The sequence below is a fragment of the Falco naumanni genome, chromosome 1, assembly GCF_017639655.2.
Source record: "Falco naumanni isolate bFalNau1 chromosome 1, bFalNau1.pat, whole genome shotgun sequence".
NCBI lineage: Eukaryota > Metazoa > Chordata > Aves > Falconiformes > Falconidae > Falco > Falco naumanni.
Window position 1 is genome coordinate 106,650,832 of NC_054054.1, and position 22,642 is coordinate 106,673,473.

The window sequence follows — 22,642 nt, forward strand, 5'->3', positions numbered from 1 at the left end:
TTTTTCTCCTCTCAGTTGTTTGGTTTTTTACTTTTGCTTAACAGTCCAAACTATTATCCTATTGTCCTAGCCAATCACCCAAGAAAAATAAAACAAGGAAGAGGATTTGGAAGGAAATCTATCATTCTCTGTCTTTTCTGGCTATGAAATAGGTCATGCTTTAAGGGTTGCCATTCACTGAACTGTATGGGAAGCAAACATCTCGGCTGAGGGGTCTCCACACCAAATATTTCATACGCGGGAAACGGTGCTCCCAGGAGGAATGCAGTTTCCCTGGCCTGTGGCTGTAATGATTTGTGCATGGACAGACCTTTTTGTGCATCAGAGCAGCAACAGCAAACCCTGCAGCATCCACAAAGAGATGTTACAAGTTTGAAAAGTTTTTTGAAAGAAACAGGAAAGGGAAAAAAGGAAATAATTTTTAATTAAGTCAGAATCATTATTTGGGAGGGCCAATACGGGACTTTTGCATGCTAAGATTTGCAGGACAGCACTTTTTTTTTTTCCTAGAGATTGATTGCAAGTGACAGAAATGTGGGACTGTGTAAATAACATGAGAAAAAACCTGTCGCTTCCTGCGACCCGAGACAATGGCTAATTGTTCTAATTTGGGTCAATCCCCTGCCGTGCTGCAGCAGGAATTCTTTACCAGGGCTCTTTAATCATTAACGTTGGCCTATTTTACACGATGTTTGGCCCTGATGCAACCCCCCACCACCACCTTCCTTCGGGCTCTGTGCACCACCAGGGATTCCGGCTGCTGGAGGAGGAGCTGTTGATTCATTTGTTAATGAAAACAAATTAATTTGCAGTAACATCTTTATCATGAGGCTTTCATATACTTTGCTCCTCCTCCAAGCTCTCTGGCTGAGAGAGCAGCCCTAAAACTCGGTTTGTGAGTGCAAATTTCACCTCCTTGCATTGCCCAGGAGTCGCTGCGGTGCGGTGATGCAAGGAGGGCGGGCAGTGATGCTGTGGGTATTTAACCCCGGTGAAAACACGGTCCTGCCCATCCCATGTTTGCTTTCCCATGGTGTCACCCCTCTGCTGGCGGAGCAGCGAGGAATGCGTCCAAGGATGGCTCGTTTGGGGTTAACGGTGCTGTGCAGATGCTGGGTGGTACCTCACCGGTGGCGGGAGCTGTGGCTGGGGGCTGGTACAGCCTGAAAGGCATCTCTCCAGCACCACAGGTGGGACCATCAATGAGGATCAACCAGGTCCCCCTGCAGAAACCGGGGCAGGTTTAGCAGGGCGCATTGGGGTGAGCTTGGCCTTTACCTGCTCTCCTTTATCCCTGGGGTTTAACTGATTTCCACTTCAAGCACTGTTGTTCCATCCCTTCATCCAGAACTCTCCTTTTGGGGCTGGAGCCAGGGTCAGGAGCTTGGTGGTCCTCAACACGTGCTTGGGGCACCCCCTCCACCGTGGGGCTTGGCTCGTGCCGCTCCCCATCATTTTCCAGCTGAATGAGATCCTGTTGGCATGGGGCTGGTTGCATATTGCGGATGGGGCATGTGCCACAAATCCCTCTCCCAGCTGAAATCTGTTAAGGGATTAAAATCTCGTGAATTTCTGGGCTCCTCCTGGCAGCGAGCAGCCCTCTCCTTCTCCAGAGGGCTGGAGGCAGGCGAAGACAGAGGAAGAATTATGGGGAAAGGGGCCCTTTGCAGGGAAGAGCCTCTGCTCTCAGCTTTCCCCTCATCCCTCTTCCATCCTGCGCTCAGCATCGTGTCTGATGGCTGGGAACTGTGCTGGATCTGTGCCAGCTCGGAGAGGACATGGGCAAAGAGAAGCCAAGACGTTGCCCAAAACCTGCTTCTCTGAGCTGATGCTGGTCCCACCTGGGCTGGCTCTGTGGCTTGTCAGTCTTGCTGAGGAGCAGGGTGCTGCATGAACATGCCCTGCGAGGCATGTCTTCTCCTGAAAGCTTGCCAGCGGAGCAGCCAAGGGGAATGAAAAGGAACAAGGGTGCTGTACAGCTCGCTCGCTCCTTGTGGGGAGGCTTTGCCCCCTGTTTAGGTGCTGCTCAAAGCCGTTTTGCTGCGTGCATGACACAGGTTTCTCTCCCTGTTGATGTAGAAGCTGTACGGGTGTGGGCAGGATTGCAGCATTGAGAGCTTTTGCAAACTTACAGATGTTCCCAGATGCGTAGCCAATGGATCCGTGGGGAGCGCAGCTGAGGGCTCGGCAGCAGCATCGTACCAGCATTTATCAGCTGGTCTGTGAGCGTAGTGCTAAGAGAAAGGGCATATCCCAGCTCTGCGAAACAGCCTTTTTCCTGGCAGCATCGTCAGCTGGGAAAGCCGAACTCCGTGTGGTCCATCCCATCTCCCCAACCCTGAGAAGCTCGGCACTTTTCCTCCCAGAGCTTGGAAACCAGAGTAACAAATACGCATTCCCATGCACCTGCACCTTGAAGTTCTGGAAGGGGCCAGGTCTTCCATGGTAGCACTGGCGATGCCTTTACGATGGATTCATCCCTGTGTGTTATTTCGGGAATGACTGCTGCTGCAACTCGGTTCTGGGGGTAAGACAACACGCTCAGCGCAAACAGCTGCTCTCATTGTACGTGTCTTGTGCTTGATTGTTGTCCCTTCTATGGAAATGGCACATAGTGTTTGCCAGCCCGGTGCTGTGGGTTGCAATTTCTGCAGGTTGGGGTAAGTCTGCCTTGCCACTCATGTGCCCTCTGACCACCAAAATACCCCACCCTTATATTGACCTTATATAAGTGATGTGATATAGGTTGGTGTAGGTGGGGCAGAAAGACCTTTAGGCATTGCTTTTGATGCTGCGGGAAGTGGTTAATCACGGGAAGCAGCCAGGGAGGATGGCAGCAGCATCTGCCCACCTGATGCCATTTGTGTCTTCTCTTGTGTCGTGCCCAAGGATGCTGATGACAGAGCAGCAAGGAGCGTGCTGGATGGAGAGCAGGGTGACCCTGCATCAGAGGGAGGGCTGGCGTCGCAGTGTAACGCTGGCACGCTGGCAGGAAGCCTACAGCTGCCCACAGGGATGGTGCTCAGCATCATTGCTCCTGCTGGTGTAAGGCACTAACCTCCAGTTCTCCTGGCAGCCCTGCATGCCCTTCTCTCCCCGTTTGCCGGGCAGCGAGGTTAAAACTTTGTCAACCCAAACGAGCTGGGCTGATTCTTGAGCTGACTCAGTTTTCAAACAAGCTCTTGGGCTCGGTCCCACCAGGGTGTGCGTCGGCTTCAATTCTTTCCTGGTAGGCTTGGATCATAAAAACAGCAAAAGAGCCGCTGTGTAGTCCATCAGACGAGCCTTTGGCACCATGCATCAGCTAAATCCCTTCTTCTGTGCATGTTTTATGCAAGGCAGGGCAGGTCTGGTGCGCCGGGGGTCAGGCCTGGGGCTGCTCTGGAGCTCCTGCAAAGCTCTGGGGAGGAATTGCAGAGGTTTAGGAAGGTCCCTAAAAAAAGTGGGTTCTTGAAGCAGAGAGGTTTGTGTCTTGCTCATGGGCAGGGTGAAGCGCAGTGATGGGAATGAGATGTGTAGAGCAAGGAGCCTGATCCCAGAATAGCGTCCTATGAAGTCTTATGGAGGTTCTGAATTGGGCTGTTTGTTTATCCCAGTGCTAAACTGGGGCATTCATCTACAGACCAGTGTGGAAAAGACCATACTTTTTGGTTTATACCCTCACATGGTACTGAGACCAGAAGGAGACACATGAGTTGCTGTGTGCAGAAGTCATATGTTCTCTATATAGTGTTTAAAAGCCCGAAACAGAAGTAGCCCAGTACGTGCAGGGCTTATGAGTCAAGCTTGCTTGTGAGGAAAAAAGGGTGGTGGGGAGGACCACGTGAAGGATGAGCTGCCTGTGGCCACTGATGCAGAGAGATACGGGTTAAATATGTTTTGCGCTGCTCTAGCATCTTTCCTTGGAGGCCTCGGTGTGCTGTATTGGTGTTGATGGATGATCTGCTGGGGTTCTGCTGAGGGGCTTTTTTGGGGGCTGAATTTCTTGGAAATTGGCTTGATGTGAAGTTCAGGACTGAGCTTCTACCAGCCACCTGGACCCAGCGCGCAGGTCTGGCAGCCACGCACCGAGGGCCAGCAGGAGCACCCTGCTTGGCCAACAGATCTCTTACCGGAGAGAGAAGACGGTCCTGCCACATTTGTACCAGCCAAAACTTGTTTCTTTTACTTTCTCAGCCTTTTTTTGGCCACATTCCTCTTGTGAATCATTTCACTTCCCCAGTAGTTTAGCGGTCAGGATAATGCTGGAGACCATTTTAATTGTCTCTTTCAAGATTATATTGGGGGCAGTTTGCAGCGTGGAATTGCGGCACGGTGGCTGCTTACTCCACAGCATTTTAGCACACTGTTTCCTTTTCAACAAACATTTTTCCACGTGATGCAATAAGGGCTCGGAGAGGGAAACCCCCGTGCAGCGCTGAGAGCGGACACTTATTTCAGGGGCTGTTGCAATGCTTTGCAAGTGTAACCGCTGGAAAAAAATAGATTGATTGAAAGCTGATGGGACTGGGCAGCTTGCTGTTGGATGTTATGCAAAGGTAAAAAAAATAGGGTAGGTGTCAAAATTTGTGGCGTTTTCTTCTCACGTTAGGGATGCTGGTTACATGGCGAGGAAGGTGTTGCTGGCAGAGAATAAGTTGAGAGCGGTTAGGGGGAGCAGCGCGTGCTGTTGCCTTCCCAAAATGTTGTGAGGCTTTAATTAAAGAATGTCTGCAGTTCCAGACCTTCCAGTGGAAAACATGAAATAAAAACCTCCTCTTTCATTACTTTTTCTGTTAATTTGACAGGCTGAGCCTCCTAGGGTTCATCCGTCCCCAAGCCTGGAATACGAGGTATTTCTTGCTGCGGGGTTGCCAGCAGGAGGGGAGATTGCGGCGTGCCTGAGGTTTAGGATAGGCTGACATCCCATTGAAATTTGTGGGATTAAAACCCTTATTTCAAGTTAAGCGTGGTGATAAATGAGGTGTTGAAAAGTATGGGTTTAAATATGCTCTTAAACCCCTATTTCCTGGGAATCAGGAGGTATAGCCGTCACACGCTTGCGGAGCTTAGATGTGAAATGGCTCCTGACTCATGCTGTTCCCAGCTCGTGCTGACACGGTGTTTTCTGTGCTCTGTGCCCTGCTGGTATCTGTGGATCTGGAGTTTCTACCTGAGCTGCCAAAATCGCCCGTCACTGCGTGCCTGGCAGAGGCGGTGAGCACTGGTGCCGTTGCTTCACTGCTGGTTAGCGCAGATGGAGCTGGGCAAGCATCGCCCAGGAATGAAATCAGCTGTTGATTAATGGTAGTTGCTGCGTAGGCATCTGGATGTGTCTGGGAATAAACTACCCCCATTTCTGTCAAGGCTTCGTATCTTCCAGAGCGGGTTGAACAGAGAAGCTAAAGACCGCAAGTCCTACACTGACGTTCCTGTTCCAGCCATCTGCAGTTACGTTCTTTCTGTCCTGGTTTTGTGGTTTGTTCTTTTTACCCCGAGAAAACCTGATGTAATTGTTTCCCTGCACACCCAGAGGTGATTTGTCAACATCCCCATCGCTCCTTGCTTAATTCAATATTTATAATGTCTTTATAGGGCTGGTCCCGCTCTGCTGACTTGGGGGCAAGGTAGGAGAATACATTGCGTAAATTGGGCTGCCAGGGCGCTCGGCCTCAAGTGGAGGATGTGGAGGCAGCAGTAACTGGGTGCTCAGGTAGAGAAGGTGCAGCATCTTCCTCAGCATCCCTGCCCAGCTTGTCCCGGCACACGGCAAAGCCCTGTGCAGTCAGCATGAATGAAGAGCAGCAGCGAGCTGAGCCCGGGCTGGTTGCTTGTTTTAATGCTTCCTATTAAGTTTCGGTATCTTCTCTAAGATGTTTCATAATGTAACAGCTTCATAAAACCCGGCGGACGCTGCAAATGGTCACATCTTGATTTTTTTAAATCATTATTGTTCTTTAGGTCAAATTAATCTCTGCTTGTGACCATTCAGAGAGCAAGCAGGCAGAGCAGGGTGGGCGGTATACATTACTGGATGTCATAAGATGCATTACTATGTAAAGATCTTGTAACGAAACACGATTGAATGGTCCAGATCCTGGTATTTGTATTTTGTTTTATTTTTAGGAACCAAAATTTCTAGAACCAAATTCTTAGAAACTTTCAGAGTTAAAGTTTTCCAACCCACTTTTTTTGTGGGTGGAAGTTGTAACCAGAATTGAGGAGACTCCACCAAAATCCCTGTGTTCCTTGAAGGTGGTTTTTTTTCCCTAACAAATACAAATTTTGAGATTTTCTGACAAGCACTGTTCCCGAGATCTCCATCAGCTCACCAAGCCTCTTACTGGTTGCTCTTCTGTAAAGCAGTTTTGACATTAACGGATGGGTAGTTTGGTTTGTTTAATCAATCTCTGTAGAACTTTAATGCTGAAAGCCATTACGTAGTGTCAAAACGATAGCGGTGCCGCTGCTGCATGAATTGCAAAGAGACGACCCTGCAGCACCGGTCCCCTGAACCCCAGCACAGCGGCCAAGGAGGGACCTCCTCGTCCTTAACTGGGACTTGTGCACCCCTGTGGTCATTCTCCAGCGACAATGTCCATAGGTGGGCAGAACTGGGTGGCCCTTGGTGGAACGCCCCATCCTTGCAGCAGCTTCGCAGTCAGCAGGATTTCTTTTCCCCTTTGCTATACAATTTTTAGCGTGATCCCTTACAGCTTGCCAGCTCCTGGCAGGGAGCTGCTGTGGGCTGGAGCATGGTGTGGATGTGATGGCAATGCTACAGACACCTTACCTGGTGTCCCTGCCTTTTCTTTGCAGGAGGGGGACTCTCTTGGGGCCATGGAGAAGCTTTGCCGGCAGCTCACCTACCACCTCAGCCCCCACTCGCAGTGGAGACGCCAGGGCATCATGAAGAGGAAGCCACAGTCCTGGTGAGTCGGCTTTTGAAAGCCACCGTCACCCCAGGGGGTGACCGTCCCCTCCCTGCTCCTTGCATCCTCAGGGCTCCCTGCGAGCTCAGGAGAGCGGGGAGGGTTTTTTCCACCATGCTTTTGGCCATGGTGTGCAAACGCGGGTGCTGGTGGGAGCTGCCTGTTGCATGCTTGCAGCAACAGGAAGAACAAATCCACCGCAGTGAAGGAAAGTGCTTAAATCCATTAGGCAGGGCTGTGAGCCAGCTGGGACATCACAACCTTCCTGGCTCGCCACAACCTCCAAAATCCTCAGTTGCCTCCAGTCTCACCACTGTTTCCCCACGCATGCGTATCAGGTTGCTTTGTGCTTACCCAGAGGTGTGCTCATCCTTTTCCATTTTCCTTTCCCCGTTGCATCCCGGTTGCAGAGGAGAGCAGTGTGGTAGTGCCCAGGGAGTGGAAACAGGCTGGCAAACGTGAACCATCCGTCCTGCAAACATCCCATGCTGGGCATTGCAGAACAGGAGACAAACTGCTCCAACACAGCCTAATTAGCTGATAATTAATGTCTAAGCACATGTCATCATGCACTTGTGGCTTGTAGTGTGTTTGCATGAAGGGAACTGATTAAAAATAAGGAGGAAATGACCCCGGCCCCATCCTTGCCTGGGTCCTTAGCAAAGCATCCCAGCTGCTGGTGTCCCAGATCCATGGAGCTGAAAAACCTGTGGATGAGGCTGATGGGATGGAAAAGGCTCCTTGTTTTCTGTGATGTTATGCATTATATATTAATTATTTTTGTTTAAGGAAGTGAGAAATACAAAAGAAGCCACAATCTGGCAGGGTCAGGATTTGTATCCAGGTGCTGGCTCATGATCCCAAGAGAGTTTTTGGTCCTGTTGTAATAGATGCTATTTGTAGCCATAGTGGAGGCTAATCCGGTGAAAAAACTGAAAAGAAAAGAAGAGGGGAGTAAAATAGACACAGGTGGAAAATAGAAACAAGGGAATAAAGGATTGCATGGCCAAATCAGATCAGGACCGCATCTCCCAGGGATCTGGCTCAGCATCTTTGCACCCTGTTTGAGCGTAGAGACCCAAAGGTGGAGAAACACCTCCATGTCATTAGCGGTGGATAACTGTGCTTTTGTGCCTTCGGCTTTTCTAGGGTGTATGGATGGCTAAAATTTGCTCTTCCCTGTAAAGTGGCAGAAACAGAGGGAGCATTCTGGGGCTGCGTGCTGCAAGGCTGCACCCTGCGGGCAGGGCTCGGCACCCGGGAGCTCGGTTATCCTCTGGGGTTTCTGTCTTAATTAGAATAGGAAATGCACACCCCTTGTCATCCCATCAGGGCATCGTTAAAGTTAACGCTGTTTGGCAGCGGGGAGCACTTTATAGCCCAAAAGACGAGAAATTCTTGAAAATGAAAAAAAATTAAAGCAGCGCTTTGTGCCACTCTGTCTTTAATTATCAATCCCTGTCCTTAATTATCAGCTTGGAGTGGTTGTGCAAGTGTGTCCACGTGCCAGAGATTTGCGAGGCTTTATCTTACAAGCCTGCTGTAACGCTCGCCTTTCCTTGGAAGGGCTGGGAAATAGCTGAGGTTTTTCACGGGTTTAATAGCAGGGGTGAGGTTTCAGCCTTAAAACAAGCTCTGACCGCATGGCAGTGACGCTGGGGCTGCGAGCACACGGTGCTGGCTGCTGCCTCTGCCCCGGCGAGGGTTTGTAGGATGGGGTTTGCCTGGGTTGATGGTTTAGGTGCTCAGAAGTTGGAGTCAACCTTTTGCTGAGATCTAAATGCCGTAACGTAGAGAAGAGAGAGAGAACAGAGAGAGCATCTGCCTTGTGCTTGAGCCCCCACGGCTTTATTTGTGTTCTGGCAGTGACCCTATTAGGGATGCTCCCCGTCTCATGTGTGAGTTGATGGGTAGTTCCCAGCGGGGGTTTCCCTGGAGCCCCCTGCTCTGGGTTGGGGTTTGCAAATGCCCTGCCATGCCTCCAAGGGAGTAACAGGGGCTTGTTCCCACCTGTCGGCGTTGGCTTGACCCAGCCCTGCTGTCAGATATTGCAGGAACTTACAAATAATAAGTTTCCACACTTTGTTGTGTGTCTGTTGGCCATCCACAGCCCATCAGTGCTCTGCTCTGGGGTATAATTAGTAGCTGGCTGTAATGGCCAGGGAGCCACGGAGCCCCTCTTTGCATCCGTCTCTTGGCAAGGTGCGGTGGTAGCAGAGGGACAATGGTCCCCGCTGATGGAGTAGGAGAGGACGGGCTCATTTCATCAGAAATAAAACTGAAGCCTGCGGGAATACTTTCCCAGCTCTTTCTGTAGCGGGTTTTATCACGCCACGTTTTGTCCTGTTCCTTTGCTTCGCTGGTTGATTTTTGTTCAGAAACTAAACAGAGCCAATAAATGGGGAGAATCCTGGACTTTCTTCAGAGTTCCCATTCCTCCCCCTCCTCTCCCTCCTTGAGTGCTGGTGGTCGGCGGGGGCTGGCTGTGCCCCTGTGGAGAAGGCGTTTGCGAAGTAGCTACGAACGACCCTTGTAATTAGGATATGTTTTATTTTGATTTATCGGAGGCTGCCCTCGTAAAATCCCCGTTGGCACAGGGAAGTCTGGAAGCTGGGGTGGGAATCCCGTTGGTCTGTGGAGTCACGGCTCCTGTTACGAGCCCGGGGCTCGCCTGCCATCTCTCCGGGCTGTTCGGGGAGACTCCTCGGTGGCCACCAGCATCCCGCAGCCAGCAGCCGGTCTGGGGCGGAGGTCTGGGGTTAAAAGCTGCCTTTCTAAAAGGAAAGGCTCCTCCGTTCTTTTTGGGGGAAACTGACTTAAATTCTCCACTGTGACAACATGCCTTTGGTTATAGCATGGACAGAGCACTGGGGGCTCTGGCAATATTTTCGGTTGTGGGTTATTAATGGAAAAGCGTTGGGAAACTCACCACAATGCGCCTGCTGTCGTGATAGCGATTTGGCAGAGTATGAATTATTCACAAAAAAATGCAGCAATGGGCACCAGTGCAGTGATGAACGTTGGGGCTGGGGGTCCCACACAGCCCCATGGGCTGCCCTGTGGTCCCTGGGTGGCCCCGGCACCAAGCTCGTGGGTGTCTCGCAAGCCTTCGCCCCCTCCACCAAGGCTTTTTTTTGGGTGAGGATGAAACTCAAAGTTTTCTTTCTTTCTTGTTGGAGAGGCAGCCTTCTGACTCTCCTGCAAGACAACTTTGGGTCAAAACCGGACAATTTGGAGTCATCTCCTGTCCTGTGTTGCAACCTGCCAGGAGGATCCATCCATAGGGAGCGTGTAACCCTGGGCTTTGGATGTGGCAACCTGGTCTGTCCTCTCCTGCACGGTGATTCTTGACCTTGTGATCAGTATTTTGGCTTGGTAGCTGGTTCTCTGATGGTAATTAGGGATCGCAGCACAATGGCAGGGGCGGCAGAACCTGTCGTGGAGAACTCCCAGAGTTACTTGAAAATACTTTGTTAATTAGAAATCTGTATCTTTGTGATGCATTGTGCTCCTGGGTCCTGTCTGCCAGAGACACGCTCGTTAGTGCACTGACTCGTAACAAGCACAAACACACACATCATAATCTGTGCCGTGGCTTCATTAAGAGGCATCGTTTCTCTGGGATCATGGCTGTGCCCATCTCCCAGTGCTCTGCAGTCTCCCATCCCCTGCAGCTGGGTTAGACATGTTGGAAGGGCTTGGGAAGAAATTGGAGTTTAATTATCCCTGCGATTGGGAGCGGTAGGGAGTGCATTTGTAAGAGACGGATTCATTAATGCAGTGCTGATCCCTCTCACTGTTTAAAACGTTTTCCCAGCTGTGGGATCAAGGCGGTCTCAGGCGCTAGCGGGATGTTTCTTTCTTCTTGCTCAGGGCTAGTGAAGGCATGGATGTTGTATTGCCACCTCCTGGGATGCCCATGGTCAAGTTTTTAGTGAGATAGCATCCTTTCTTCACTAAATGCCGGTTGGCGTTTCCATTGGACAATGGGGGATGTAGCCACGAGCAGTGGGGTGGCTCGGCCCCTCCAGGACCCTCTGGTACCTCTGCCGAGGTCTCGCTGGCACAATGAGCGAGAGCCCTGCACATGGGTGCAGCCTGACCGAGCGCTGAGCAAAGCCAAATAGCTGTAATTAGTCCCACCAGAAACATGGCGAAATAATTACAGGGGAAAATTGCTTTTCTTTATTCTGCAGCCACCGTATTTGTTACAGGTGATAATCAGAAGCAGAGCAGCCGGAGGAGGATGGGGACAAATGATGGATAGAGAGGACTGGAGCTGATTTTTCAGCCGGTGGCGCTGAGGCCAGGCACGGGCGGTGCAGGCAGAGCGGGGGGCTGGCGCTTTCCGTCTCCATCTCACCCCAGGCGTCACGTTCAGCCTGGGTGTGCACAGAAAGAGCTAAATCGAGGGAGAATCTCTCAGCGTTGGCTGTGCTGCCTGGCACCAGAGCACCCCAACCTGTGCCAAATGACCTTTTTTTTTTTTTTTTGCCTGTTATAAATCTGTTTGTCTCTCACTTTGCTTTCTCCCTCTCCGTGCCTCCCTCTGAATCACTTATATTTATATTAAACATCCAGGATGAAAATCAGTGTTTTGTCTGGTAGGGTAGCCAATAGCAGGAGGATAGAACCAGCCAGCTAAAATAATTTGTACGTCTCTGGCTCTGCCTAGGGACATGATTACAGTCCTGCATTTAACTAGCAAGTGTTGAATTAGATCCTGGAATCTCCCTGCTCCTCCTGCTGCCAGGTGCTTGCCTTCAGCATCGCAAAAGCAAAACTGGTAATCACAGCTCCTCGCATCCGTAATGGCCTTGGAGCACAGGCTTGCACGCTTCTTGGGCACGGGGGAAGTGTTTCCCGGGGGAAAAATAAGTCTCCCTGGCTTTGCTGTGTCTTTCCCACCCTGAAGAGTTGTGGCCGGTGCGCTACCTTTGCTTGCTGCCCTCGCTGCCGCTGTGCGCAGGAGCCATAGCGATGAGCCAGGGATGCACCAGGGAGGGGATGGAGCCGTGGTGCCTGCCCCGCCAGGCAGAGCAGTGGGCAGGGTGTGAAGGAATATCCATTATTCATATTTTAACTCCAAATCTAGCCCCATTTTACGTAAGGTAGTACCCTTCCTCGCACATAGTTTCTGCTGATGCCACTGGAGTACGAAGCATGGAAGAATTTAGGGTGAAGCAGCTCATTTTGAGCACTGGAATTAAATGGGGTCAGTGTGGACCTAAATCCATGGATTTTTTAACCCAGTTGTCACTCTGCCATAAGCAGAGAACCCCCCCGAAAATAAGTCCATGCCTGCCCTGAGCCTAATAGAAAATTTACAGGGGGCTCACACCAGATTGAGCCGATGTGGTGCTGTTCTTCACTCTCTCAAACCATTTTATTTTCAGAGCTCCGAGCACTCACTCATGCAAACCCTCCCCCCAGTGCTGGGACCTGCGAAGAGCAAGGATCTGATGGTTTTTCTCAGTTCACAGGGTTTTTTCAGGTGGCTTCACTTAGCTCCAGCCAGCTCTCTTTTCTTTGCCACTTGTCCTTCTTGGTGGTGGGGCCAGCCTGGATGCCCGGTTCGGGCACGATGCAGATGTGGGCAGCAGCTGGGTGCACTTCTACAGCACAGGGCTGAGGGGAAGGTCAGCCCTGGTGTGGGATCTGCTCCATGGCTGCACCAGGAATGTACCCGAGGAGGATTTGGAGGATTTGCAGGAGAAGGGGCCGTTTGCTGTTCCTCTTTGCAGGGAGCACTGCCTGGCTGGCTCTCCCACAGCTGTCCTGAGCTCATCCCTAAGGCTGACAGCGAGTCGTAGTTATTTCCCAAGGATTTATGTATATAAAGGATGAGTCGTGCCCATAGTTGCTCTAAACATGTTCTTTAAACAAGGGCAACATTCTTTGCTGGCTCTGGTGACACCAGGAATCTAATTTATTTGGGTTTGGTTTGGGTTTTTTTTCTTAAATCCAAGAGTTGCCTTTATTTGCAATGTATATGCTGGTGTGGAAGCCAGCTCTGCCCACACGTTGCCTGCTGCATGTGGGCACTGGGCATGCAGGACATGGCTTTGCAGGGGTTTTCATATGTAGCTTGGGAACACAGACCACTTGAACCCAAATCCTGCAGTGATAACGCGAACAGAGCTGCTGTAGGTACCCAGCTGGGGGAGGCAGCTTTTGGTTATAGGCTGTGGAGTAAACACTTACCTTTCTCCAGCTGAATTTCATGGTGAAATGGAGATGTCATTACCACCCTGTTAACACCGTCCATCCTCCTGATGCAAGAAGTGGGCATGGGCACTGCGCTGCCCGACGTGGGGCTCCAGGGCGGGTGGGAGGTGGACCTGGCTCTGCCTTGTTGCAATGGGATGCCACATCGTTCAGTTTTCTTCTTGCAGTTTCTTTCTGCTGCTGTGATTTTCCCCACTGCATTTCCCGCATCCCTTAGCAACAGCCACCTGGCTTGCAGGCTTTCTGAGCTGTATCTCTCCATCAGCCCGGTCCAAAAGCCCCTTTATTGCTTTGTTGCATTAGATCCTGTTCAGGTAAATTCCAGTTTAAACAGACTGTTTTGTCCTCTCTGCTCGACAAGCAGCGCTAGTCAGTGCTAAACCACATTCCTGCTTCCTAACGTGTTACTCTGACGTGTCAGTCTGCAGAAAAATGACATCGCTCCTAAGGCGCTCCAGGAGCATTCTTGTTTATCCTAATTTATTATGTTTAACTGCAATGGCCAGTGGGTTCTTGAGATAACGGTGGTAGCAAGGGACAAGGTCAGGGAAGAGAAAGTGGAGCTGCAGCACTTGAAGAAGGTGGCAGGAGTGTGCTGGCCACCACCAAGGTCTTTGCATTTGGAGAAGTCGGGTCTCTTCTCAGCAGCCTGCATACAGATTTAAGACCTGAATATTAGGTACTTCTTTTCTTCACTCTCTGAAATTTAAGCCTAATTTTCTCTTTTGTGGTTTTCTTAACGCACCTAAGGGACTGAACCAAGCACCCACGGGGATGCTCTGCTCGCGGATAACCTTGCTGCGTCATTGCCAGCGTGAAGGGTGATCCCCCAATTCCTCTGTCAAGGGGGTCTGGCAGCCTCCCACATTTTGGCTTGTGGCTCACGGCTTGGGCAGCATTGATTTTTCTCCAGCTCAGACAGTTTTGTGGCTTGAAAGCCATCGTTTTTCTCTTGGGACAGGTTAGGAAAGTTGTAGGGTTGTAATTCTCTGAGATGGAGGATATATTTAGTCATAAAAGTGTCCAACAGTAGCTGTCATTTTCTGTTGCTTTGTGAGTGTTGGTATGAATAAGAGGAAAGCAGCAAATGAGCATTTTTTTCTCTGTTGCCCTATATTTCTGCAGGGAAATTACTGCCTGTGGCCCTGCCTCGGTGGTGGGAACCACACCGAGGGTGTAAAACCCCTTGCATAATAGGTACTTCTCCATGTAATATGTGCATATTCCAGGGATATGCATGATAAAGTAAGACAGAATATTGTGTTTGTTTTATTTTCCCAGCCTAGGCAGGGCTGAAAAAGCAGCAACCCTTGGCTCTCGCTTTCTGCATCCCTCTGGCAGCGCTGGGTTGGAACCCAGACTGGTTTAGCCCGGTGAGATGTTGTTTTGCAGCAGCTGCTGATGAAGCAACAAGTCAGGGGGGATATTTGGTAGCCGAGGGTGGAAGGTAAGCCCTGCTGATACCTCCAGCCCCTGGTACCTGCAGGATCTGGCCCAGCAGCCACAGTGTGCCATACCCATCATATGCCAGCTCCATCAGAGTGACATAAAATACTCCTGCTGAGGGCAAAAATCCTTCTTGATCCATCCTCCTCCAGCTCCTGCCTTGTCCTCGGCGTTCAGGGCCATGGTGCATTCAGGACTAGGGACACTGGGGTCGTAGCTTGGGTTTGCACATCCACAGGCTGGATCTGTTGGGCTGGGAAAACAGGTACTGCCAGAGCAGCCGTGCCGGAGGAGAAGGGGGCTGTGTCTGCTGCTTTACGGAGGCAGGAATCAGCTTCACCAGGGGAAAGCAGAAGAGAGGTTTTCTCCCAATGTGTCTTCCCTGCAGAAGGGTGCTGTGTGCCTGGCACAAGGCTGCCTTGCTCCCTGTGGGCACGCAAGGCTAAACCCCCTGCTTTTTGCAGGGTGGAAGAGCATGGCACGTTGCTGTTTGCTGAGCAAGACCCTAGTCAGTTATAAAAGCAACGTGTTGCTTTTTAACCCTGAGCGGGGAAGTGCAGACACCTCTCCTGGACCCCTCATTCCTCATGTGCAAGCATCTCCTGTTCCCTTTGCATCTTGCTGTGGTGGGATGCAGGAGTCCGCCTCCCCCTGTGCCACCCTGGGCTTTGCAAAAGGTATTACCCCAGCATCAGGCATGGCACCATGGGAACCTGGGGAAATACCCAACAGGAGCAGGGACAGGGAAAGTTTGGCAGGCGTGCCTGAGATGGCACACTGATGGGGTCTGAGTGGAGCCCTGCAAGGCTCTGGCACGGTCCCTTGCTGCTGGAGGCAGCCAAAAATGCTTTTCTTCTTCCTTTTCAGGATCAGCACAGCAATACTGTGCAGGTATTTCAGCTCTGTGGGAGGCAGAGCTCCCAGCTCCCATTTGTAGCACCCAGACACCAAGGGCTGCCCATCCTTGCTCTTCCCAAACCTGTGTGGCTTCACCTGCTCCAGCTGCAGCACCACTGCTTGCTCAGTTTTCCGTGGCATTGCTTTGTTTTCCACAGTATTAAAGGAGGCATGGAAACACGCCAGTGAAATAAATGTGTTTCCTCCTTTACACCTGGGAGTCAGCTTGAACTCCCTTTTGATCTCTTAAGATCCTCTGGTGTGAAATCATTAGAAATCACCTTGCAAATACCTGGCTGGAAGTGCAAACAAATAGCTTGGGACAGCTTTTGGAAGTCAGGAGGCTGTGGCAGTTTTTAATCTATGGTTACCTGTGGGTCCGATGTTCCCCATTGCACTTGGCAGCCAGGTACGGAGACCTGTTAAAACAGAAGAGAAGGGTGTTTTGATTTGCTGGTGAACTTAGGGCGGTCGAGCAGCTTTGTTTTGGTGGTAGGAACGATCTTTCAACGTCCTACTCCTAATTTCATCAGGGGCACAAGACATTTCTGTCCTGGAGGAATGCTGGGTGCTGATTTGTAATGCTCATTTGCAGTGCCTGCTTGCATTTTTTACAAAGCCCTTGTGATGCAAAAAATAAGGGAGTGTTCACTGGGGAGGGGGGGGGGGGAGGGGGGGAAGCCTGGTGCATGAGTAATGTGTCCTTCATTTTGAAAACAGAAAGAGAATGTTTGTGGATGAAAATCCTCCGCTGCTGCTGGCAGCTTGTGGGCGAGCGACAGGAGAAACTGTAGCTCCTGCAACAAGCAGTCTGTTCAGAGCATCCAGCACAACCCCGCTGTCGGTGGGAGGCTGGAGCAGGAACGATGTGGTCTCTCCTCTTCATTAAAATCCCATCTATGTGCACGCGTGTGCAGGCACGGCAGGCGTGGAGCTGCTGCAGGAGGGAATTTGTGAGCTGGAGACCTCTGGGACCCGTGGGTGGGCGACTCCTGACTGTGTCAATGGGACTTTCTTTTGCCCTCCATTACATGACTGTCCCAGAGATCCAAAGGGACACAGCAGCCAAGTGCCTTCTGCCACATGGAGCAAATGCTACAAAACCCAGCCAGGGGTATTGCCCGGCACTGTGATTGCGGGGGGTGTTGCAGATTGCTCCGCCTTTGCAGCGGGAAGCAGGCAATTCCCAAACCTCTGGCCTGTGACTTTGTGCATGTGTTTTGGGGTGGAGAAAAGCAAAGCTGTACTTCTTGGTGGTTCTTCAAGCTGCCTGGTGGTGGGAACTGAGGCCATCAGGCTTCATGGGGGAGGATGCTTGGCGCTGGCTTACAGGTAGGGTCCTGCATCTCGCAGGAGGAAGTGGCTGAGGGATAGAGGTGCTCCTGACCAGGGTGGATCTTCTGACATTTGCTGGGTCATATCACAGTGACCGAGGTCCACAGCCTCGTGGCACCTGCCTGGTCACCGAGTCGATGTATCCTTGTGCTGACATCCCCCTCGGGAGTTAAATACCAGCTGCAGTGGCTGCAATTCGTTGAGTGGCTCAAAAAGATGCATCGCCCCCCGGGGTGGGACCAGCTGTGACCCTCAGCAGCAGGAGATGCTGATGTTTGCCTCCATCCTCACCCAGACGTGTTGCTGCAAAGCTGCCAGCCGCCGGCAGCCGGCTGCGCGTTGGCTGCGGCTGTAACACAGAGCTCTGTGTGTCTCTGAGATGATTGCAGCCTGGATGCAGGCGGAACACGATCCATTTCCCAGGGCAGGGACCAAATACCAACCGCTGCCCGCCTGTGCGTGGCAGTTGTTAATACGGGCGCAACTGGGCTGGAGCAAAGCTTTTCCCTGCGCATATCCAGCAGGGTTGGAAATATTGTGGTTATTTACTATGTTGTTTCTGTTAATTGGCCTAAGAGCAAAAGAGAGGCCACCTCCAAGCTTATCGTACCCTTTGCCTGTGTGACAAGGGTTGGAAATTAGAATTGAATCTCTGCATATTCCCGTGGTTCAGCATTCAAATCCCAGTCTGGCCGAGGCAGACCAGATTTTCCTCTGGAAAATATTAAACGACCACTGAGGTGTCTCGCAAGGTGCCTGGTGTCTGGTTGTCCCTTGTCACCAGGCTGCTTGCTGGCTGTGCTGGAGGGACTCCCGGGGCAGCAGGTCCCACAGAGCTATTTGATGCAAAGGGCTATCCCTGCTAACTGGGATACGGTGTTCCCAGTTAGCAGTGTTAACTGGGAACGGTGAGGGTTAACAGTGGGGACTGAGTAATCCTCCCATGACAGAAGGATGACTTCATGCGATGGGAAGACCTCGGGAGTGACACAGAAGGAATCAGAAGGGAGCTAAGATTTTGGGAGGGAGAGTGGAAAACAAGGGGAGGATGAGCAAGATGAAAGGACATCTCCCTTGGCTGCTGTCAGGGATGTGCTGAGTGGTTTTGAAGCTCAAGGTCATGTCCGGGCTGCCCCGCGGCTGTGGTCAGCGATGCCACCCACCGTGAGCACCAGCTGGCTCGTGGTGTGTTCAGCATCCCGCTTATCTCATTTTGGGTTTTTACTTGGCCTGTCTTCTAAGGCATTGCTCCCAGACCAAAGCACTTTGCTGAGCCTTATTCGTGGATTACCCCAGTAATGAGAGCAGTAGCGGGATGAGGAGCGGTTGTTAACGCCTGTGTCGGGTGGATGGGGCTGGCTCAGCCCCCGTGGAGCAAACCCCGGTATGCCCACAGGCAGTGCCAGCACCGAGGATGCCTGGTGCACAGGCATCACCTGCAGCAGCTCCCCTGGGAGATAGTCACCTTCAGGTTTTTTCTTTCCCTTTTTTTTTTTTTTTTTTTCCCCCCCCCAACTCTTTATGAAGCTGTTCAAGGGATCCCTCTCCAGCCCAGCTGACTACAGATTCACCTGTAGTGTAGGACGGACTCCCTGCCTTGTTTGTGGTCGGTACGTCAATTCCAATCCCATTGCCCATGTATTCTTTTCTTTTAAAGAATGTCTTCTTTCCTAATAACCTTCACTTTGGTGGAAGCCTGCGTAGCAAACTTCTCTCTCCACTGCGCCTATGCGCCCTCTGTTATGAGAGGGTTGAATGCTTTCTTCAAATTAAAAACAAAAAAGGGGAAAAAAATGTAGATACACCACAACAATCAAAGGCTGGTGCCCCCCATGAAGCATGGCTTCATTCAGCAACTCAGGGACCTGCTCAGAAGCCTTTAGGGAGAACCTGAAAAGCAACTGATGAAGAGGAACAGCTCAAATATTGCCCCATATCGGACACATGTAGGTAAAACTGTAAAGTCTTGCTTGACTATTTTTAACTCACTGTGTGTATTACCTGTTTTTTTACTGGTCTGGTACCTGCAGCCCTCGGCCAACACACATAAAGTATTTTCTGTGCTTTGGCAGAGATGTTTGGAAGCGCTGAAGAGCATGGGAGGGGGCTGTCCTCCCGCAGCGCTGCCACTGGCGCTTTGGTACGGCTCTTACCCGCACTCAGCACGGTAACCGAGCAGGTTTGCTGTGGTTCGAGGCGTACACCTTGGTGAAACAAAAAGGAAAAAGAAGAAACCTTGAGAGGTACCAGGAGACAATAAGGAGTTGGGAGAAATATTTGGATGTGAGTGATTTTACAGGGGGCACTTTTCGTCTCCCTTAGTCTTCTCACCTCTGTCTCCTCCATGGCCCTGGGGTATTTCCTAGATCTGCCAATCTGGGACTCTTTGGACTTCTGAAACTTACTCAAAATATGACTTTATGTGTCTTGTATAGCTGGGATTGAAGCAGTCGTGATTTGACCTGTCAGCTGTTCTGCTCTCCGTGCTCCTCCACATGATGCTTCTTCTGGGCTCCTGCCTCTTGAATTTATTCCCTTTGGCACACGCATGACTGGAAGCACAGTGCCTTCTGTATTTTTGTTCCCTGATGGTCTGCGTGGTTTCAAAACTGCCAGGTCAGGGACTCCTGTGCGAGAAGTCTGTTTTCCAGCTGAACCGGAGCAACCTTCTGGGGCTGGTTCTCTGCAGGCACCGAGGTCGCTGGCCAGAATTTTTTTGCTCCACGCTGGCACCCCAAAAGATGGCTTGGAGCAAGTGGGGTGGGCAGGTTAAAGCTGAGGTTAAAGACGGATAAGCTGCTTCCCAAAAAAGAGGGAGATGCTGGCAAGCGGCGGTGGCTGCGCCCTGGCCCCACGTGGCACTGGGCAGCTACCCTGTCCCACTGGTGCCAGTCTGGCTGCTGGGAGCCGGCTTATCCCTGGGGAATCACAACCCTTCGAAGACACCCCACCGAGATGTAGCTGTCCGCAGCCAGGCAGGCATCGCCGCGCTCAATCCCCCTCGCTATGTAGAAAAGGTGATAAATCTCTTCTCAAAAAATGCTGTTTAACGCGAAGACATCCCGTCTGGTGCGTCCGGTGTTTTGTGACCACGCAAAATCCTTGGTGAAATGTTTTGTCCTGGTGGGAACAGCAGGTGATGTTGGAGGGGAGAGGACGGACAGGCCAGCAATCATGCACCGCAGGCTGAGCTGGGTGGGAAAAGGGGAAGTATTTCATCCAGCTGGGGAAAGATAGATGTCTGCGGAATGAGAGAGGAATAGAAAAAAAAACTAAGTAATTTTAAAGTCAATAACGTACAGCACTAAGCAGCTTTTGCTTTAAATAATGCTCTTTTAAGGCTAGTAGGGTTATAAATACCAGGGCGTTAGGTTGTCCCTGGTGTGCACTTTATCCCTGACTCAGCATGTGTGTGTCAGACAGGCAGGGATGAACCTGACAGTGCAGAGAGGATGCTCTGAGCTGGCTCCCGGCTTCCCCCAGCTCGGCAGCCGAACGAGCGTGCCGTCGTTACAGCAAAGCTTCCACATCAGCAACTCGCAGGCTGGAACTGAACAGAAGGAATAACTTTTTCACCCAGTTCTCCCCGTTGAACGATGTCGAAGGGCCTGAAAGCTGAGAGCTGGGACAGGAATGAAGGACAGCTTCATCACTGGCCATGAAACACCACGGTTTAGGCTCAACCCCTGGCTCAAGAAGTCTCTAAAGCACGGGAAGCTCAAGGATTTGCCAGGGAGGAGTAAACGAATAAAGCTCTAGCTCCTTTACCTAAACATTAACATCCAGACACAGGATCTGGACTTGGCAGACCTGGATGTGACCCAGAAAGGTGGTTCTTCTGCACTGATGCTTATCGCTGCTGTGCCGTCGTTAGTGTAGCGCGGCGGTGAGATTTTTCCAGGGTCTGCAGCATCCTGCCATTCGCTTGGAGTGGCAGAGGCTCTCTCCAGGCTGTGAATCACCTAATGCCTCCCTGCCCTCCTGCCTGGAGTTTTTTTACCCTCTTCTTCTGTCTCCAGTGAGGCAGACCTACTTCTGCTTGCTCGAGTGCTTTGGAGAGCCCTCAACAGTTAAAAGTGCAGGACTCGGAAGAAATCTGTGCCGAGACTGACCAGAGACAGCATCCAGCCTGGGAGAAAAAGCTGTGTAAGTGTCTTACAAAGGGAAGAAGCACTGGGATGCTGCTGGAGCCTGGGGTGTCCCCCTGCCAGGGTCCTTGGCATGTCAGCGCCCATCAATCTGCCCTAGCTGCTGGGGTGGCCTGTCTTTCCCGAGAGGCTCGAAAAGCAAGCGCTGCGATGCTTGTTGTTGAATTTAAAAGAGTCAGAGACACTGGAGTGACCTTTGGCACGATGAAAACAGGACTGAACGGTGAGCAAATGCAATGCCTGTCGCGGGTGGAAAGGTGAAGCGCTGCAAATGAGGGGGAGCAAATATTTATGAGGGCTGTGATTAAGGAATAATTCTGCAATGTGCTGTGCATGGTGGGTAAAAAAGCTGCCGTCCTGTTTGCTTGTTGATGATATTCAGGGGAAATTTGATTTTTCCTGTGCCTGTGGAGCATGAGCTGTCTGCTCCCCCGTTTGCTGGGAAGCGGGGGCATTTCGTGCACCCCAAAGATGCCAGCCAGGGATCGTCAGTGGGTGGGGAAATCACCCATTTTGTTCTTCATTTTCACTAGGAGTTATCTGGCCACCAGATTGGCAGGTTTGGGCTGGAAATTAGTTATTTTTGCTGAATATTGCAGCCACATCTGGAGGGTGGGACAGTTGCTGAGCACTGCCCAAAGCCTTCCCAGCCAGGACGGCTGGCTGCGGGGCGCTGCTTGTGCAATGCAGTTGAAATTCTAGCTTACGTTTCCCAGATGCTCAGCCGGCTGAAATCATCTGGCTGAAATCAGATGATACCTCGAGGTGTTTGCTGCAGGCCAGCGGGTTACTCATGGGCTAGCAGGGCTCCAGAGGGCATGGTGTCATGATCTTACTGCCCAGGAGGGGTTTGCTGGGACCAGGTGCAGCTCACGGCATGGTTGCCTGTACCTGTGTGTGCGAGGAGGGATGCTGTGCCGCGTCGCACACAGCCCAGCACCTCCCAACCCTGGCACAGGCTTCTAGAGAGGCGGTCAATGCCCCAAGCCTCTTGGTGTTTAAGAGGCATTTGGACAGTGCCCATAATATGAAGCTTTAATTTTTGATCAGCCCTGAAGTGGTCCAGCAGTCAGACTAGGTGATTGTTGTAGGTCCCTTCCAACTGAAATATCCTTCCCTTTTCCCTTTTCCCATTCCGTTCTACTCTTTTTTTCTATTCTGTTCTGTTCTATTCTGTTCTATTCTATTCTTTCTTTTCCTGTTCTATTCTATTCTTTCTTTTCCTGTTCTATTCTATTCTTTCTTTTCCTGTGCTATTCCATTCCATTCCATTCCATTGGCATATAATGGACTTGTCTGAACAAAGGAGCATCCCAACCCCTGCACCAAGAGCATTTATGGCACGTTCGTGCTTCGCAGCCTCAAGCCTTAAGCTCCAGGCATTGCCACCAGTGCTGATAAACCCCAGCAGGCAGGAGGGCAGCCCCAAGGTTTGCTACGTGGGGTTGGTTTAACACTGACCCAGCACAGCTTCCTAAGCAGCGTAGGGCACAGTGGCCATGGGTGACCACAGCCGTGTTTCCTCTAAAATCTGCTTGGTGTTAGCAGCAAGCATCACTCTGCTGAAGCAGGGGCGTGGCGGAAAGCTGGGTGTTCGCTTGCTGCTTTGGCTGTGGTGATAGCTGGACAGATGAGGTGTGGGGCAGATGACTCGGTGATCGAAGAGGCCAAATCCTG

At 51.2% G+C, this 22,642-nt stretch overlaps 1 protein-coding gene across 1 annotated transcript in view; it reads left to right on the top strand.

The window, feature by feature from the left end:
• The window catches only part of LRRC75A (leucine rich repeat containing 75A), a 96,018-nt gene that overhangs the window by 51,541 nt on the left and 21,835 nt on the right, over nucleotides 1-22,642 (top strand). Inside the window, exon 3 of the mRNA XM_040615204.1 lies at nucleotides 6,799-6,911. Within this exon, the coding sequence (XP_040471138.1) occupies nucleotides 6,799-6,911 (113 nt within the window). The remainder of the gene's footprint in view (nucleotides 1-6,798; nucleotides 6,912-22,642) is intronic.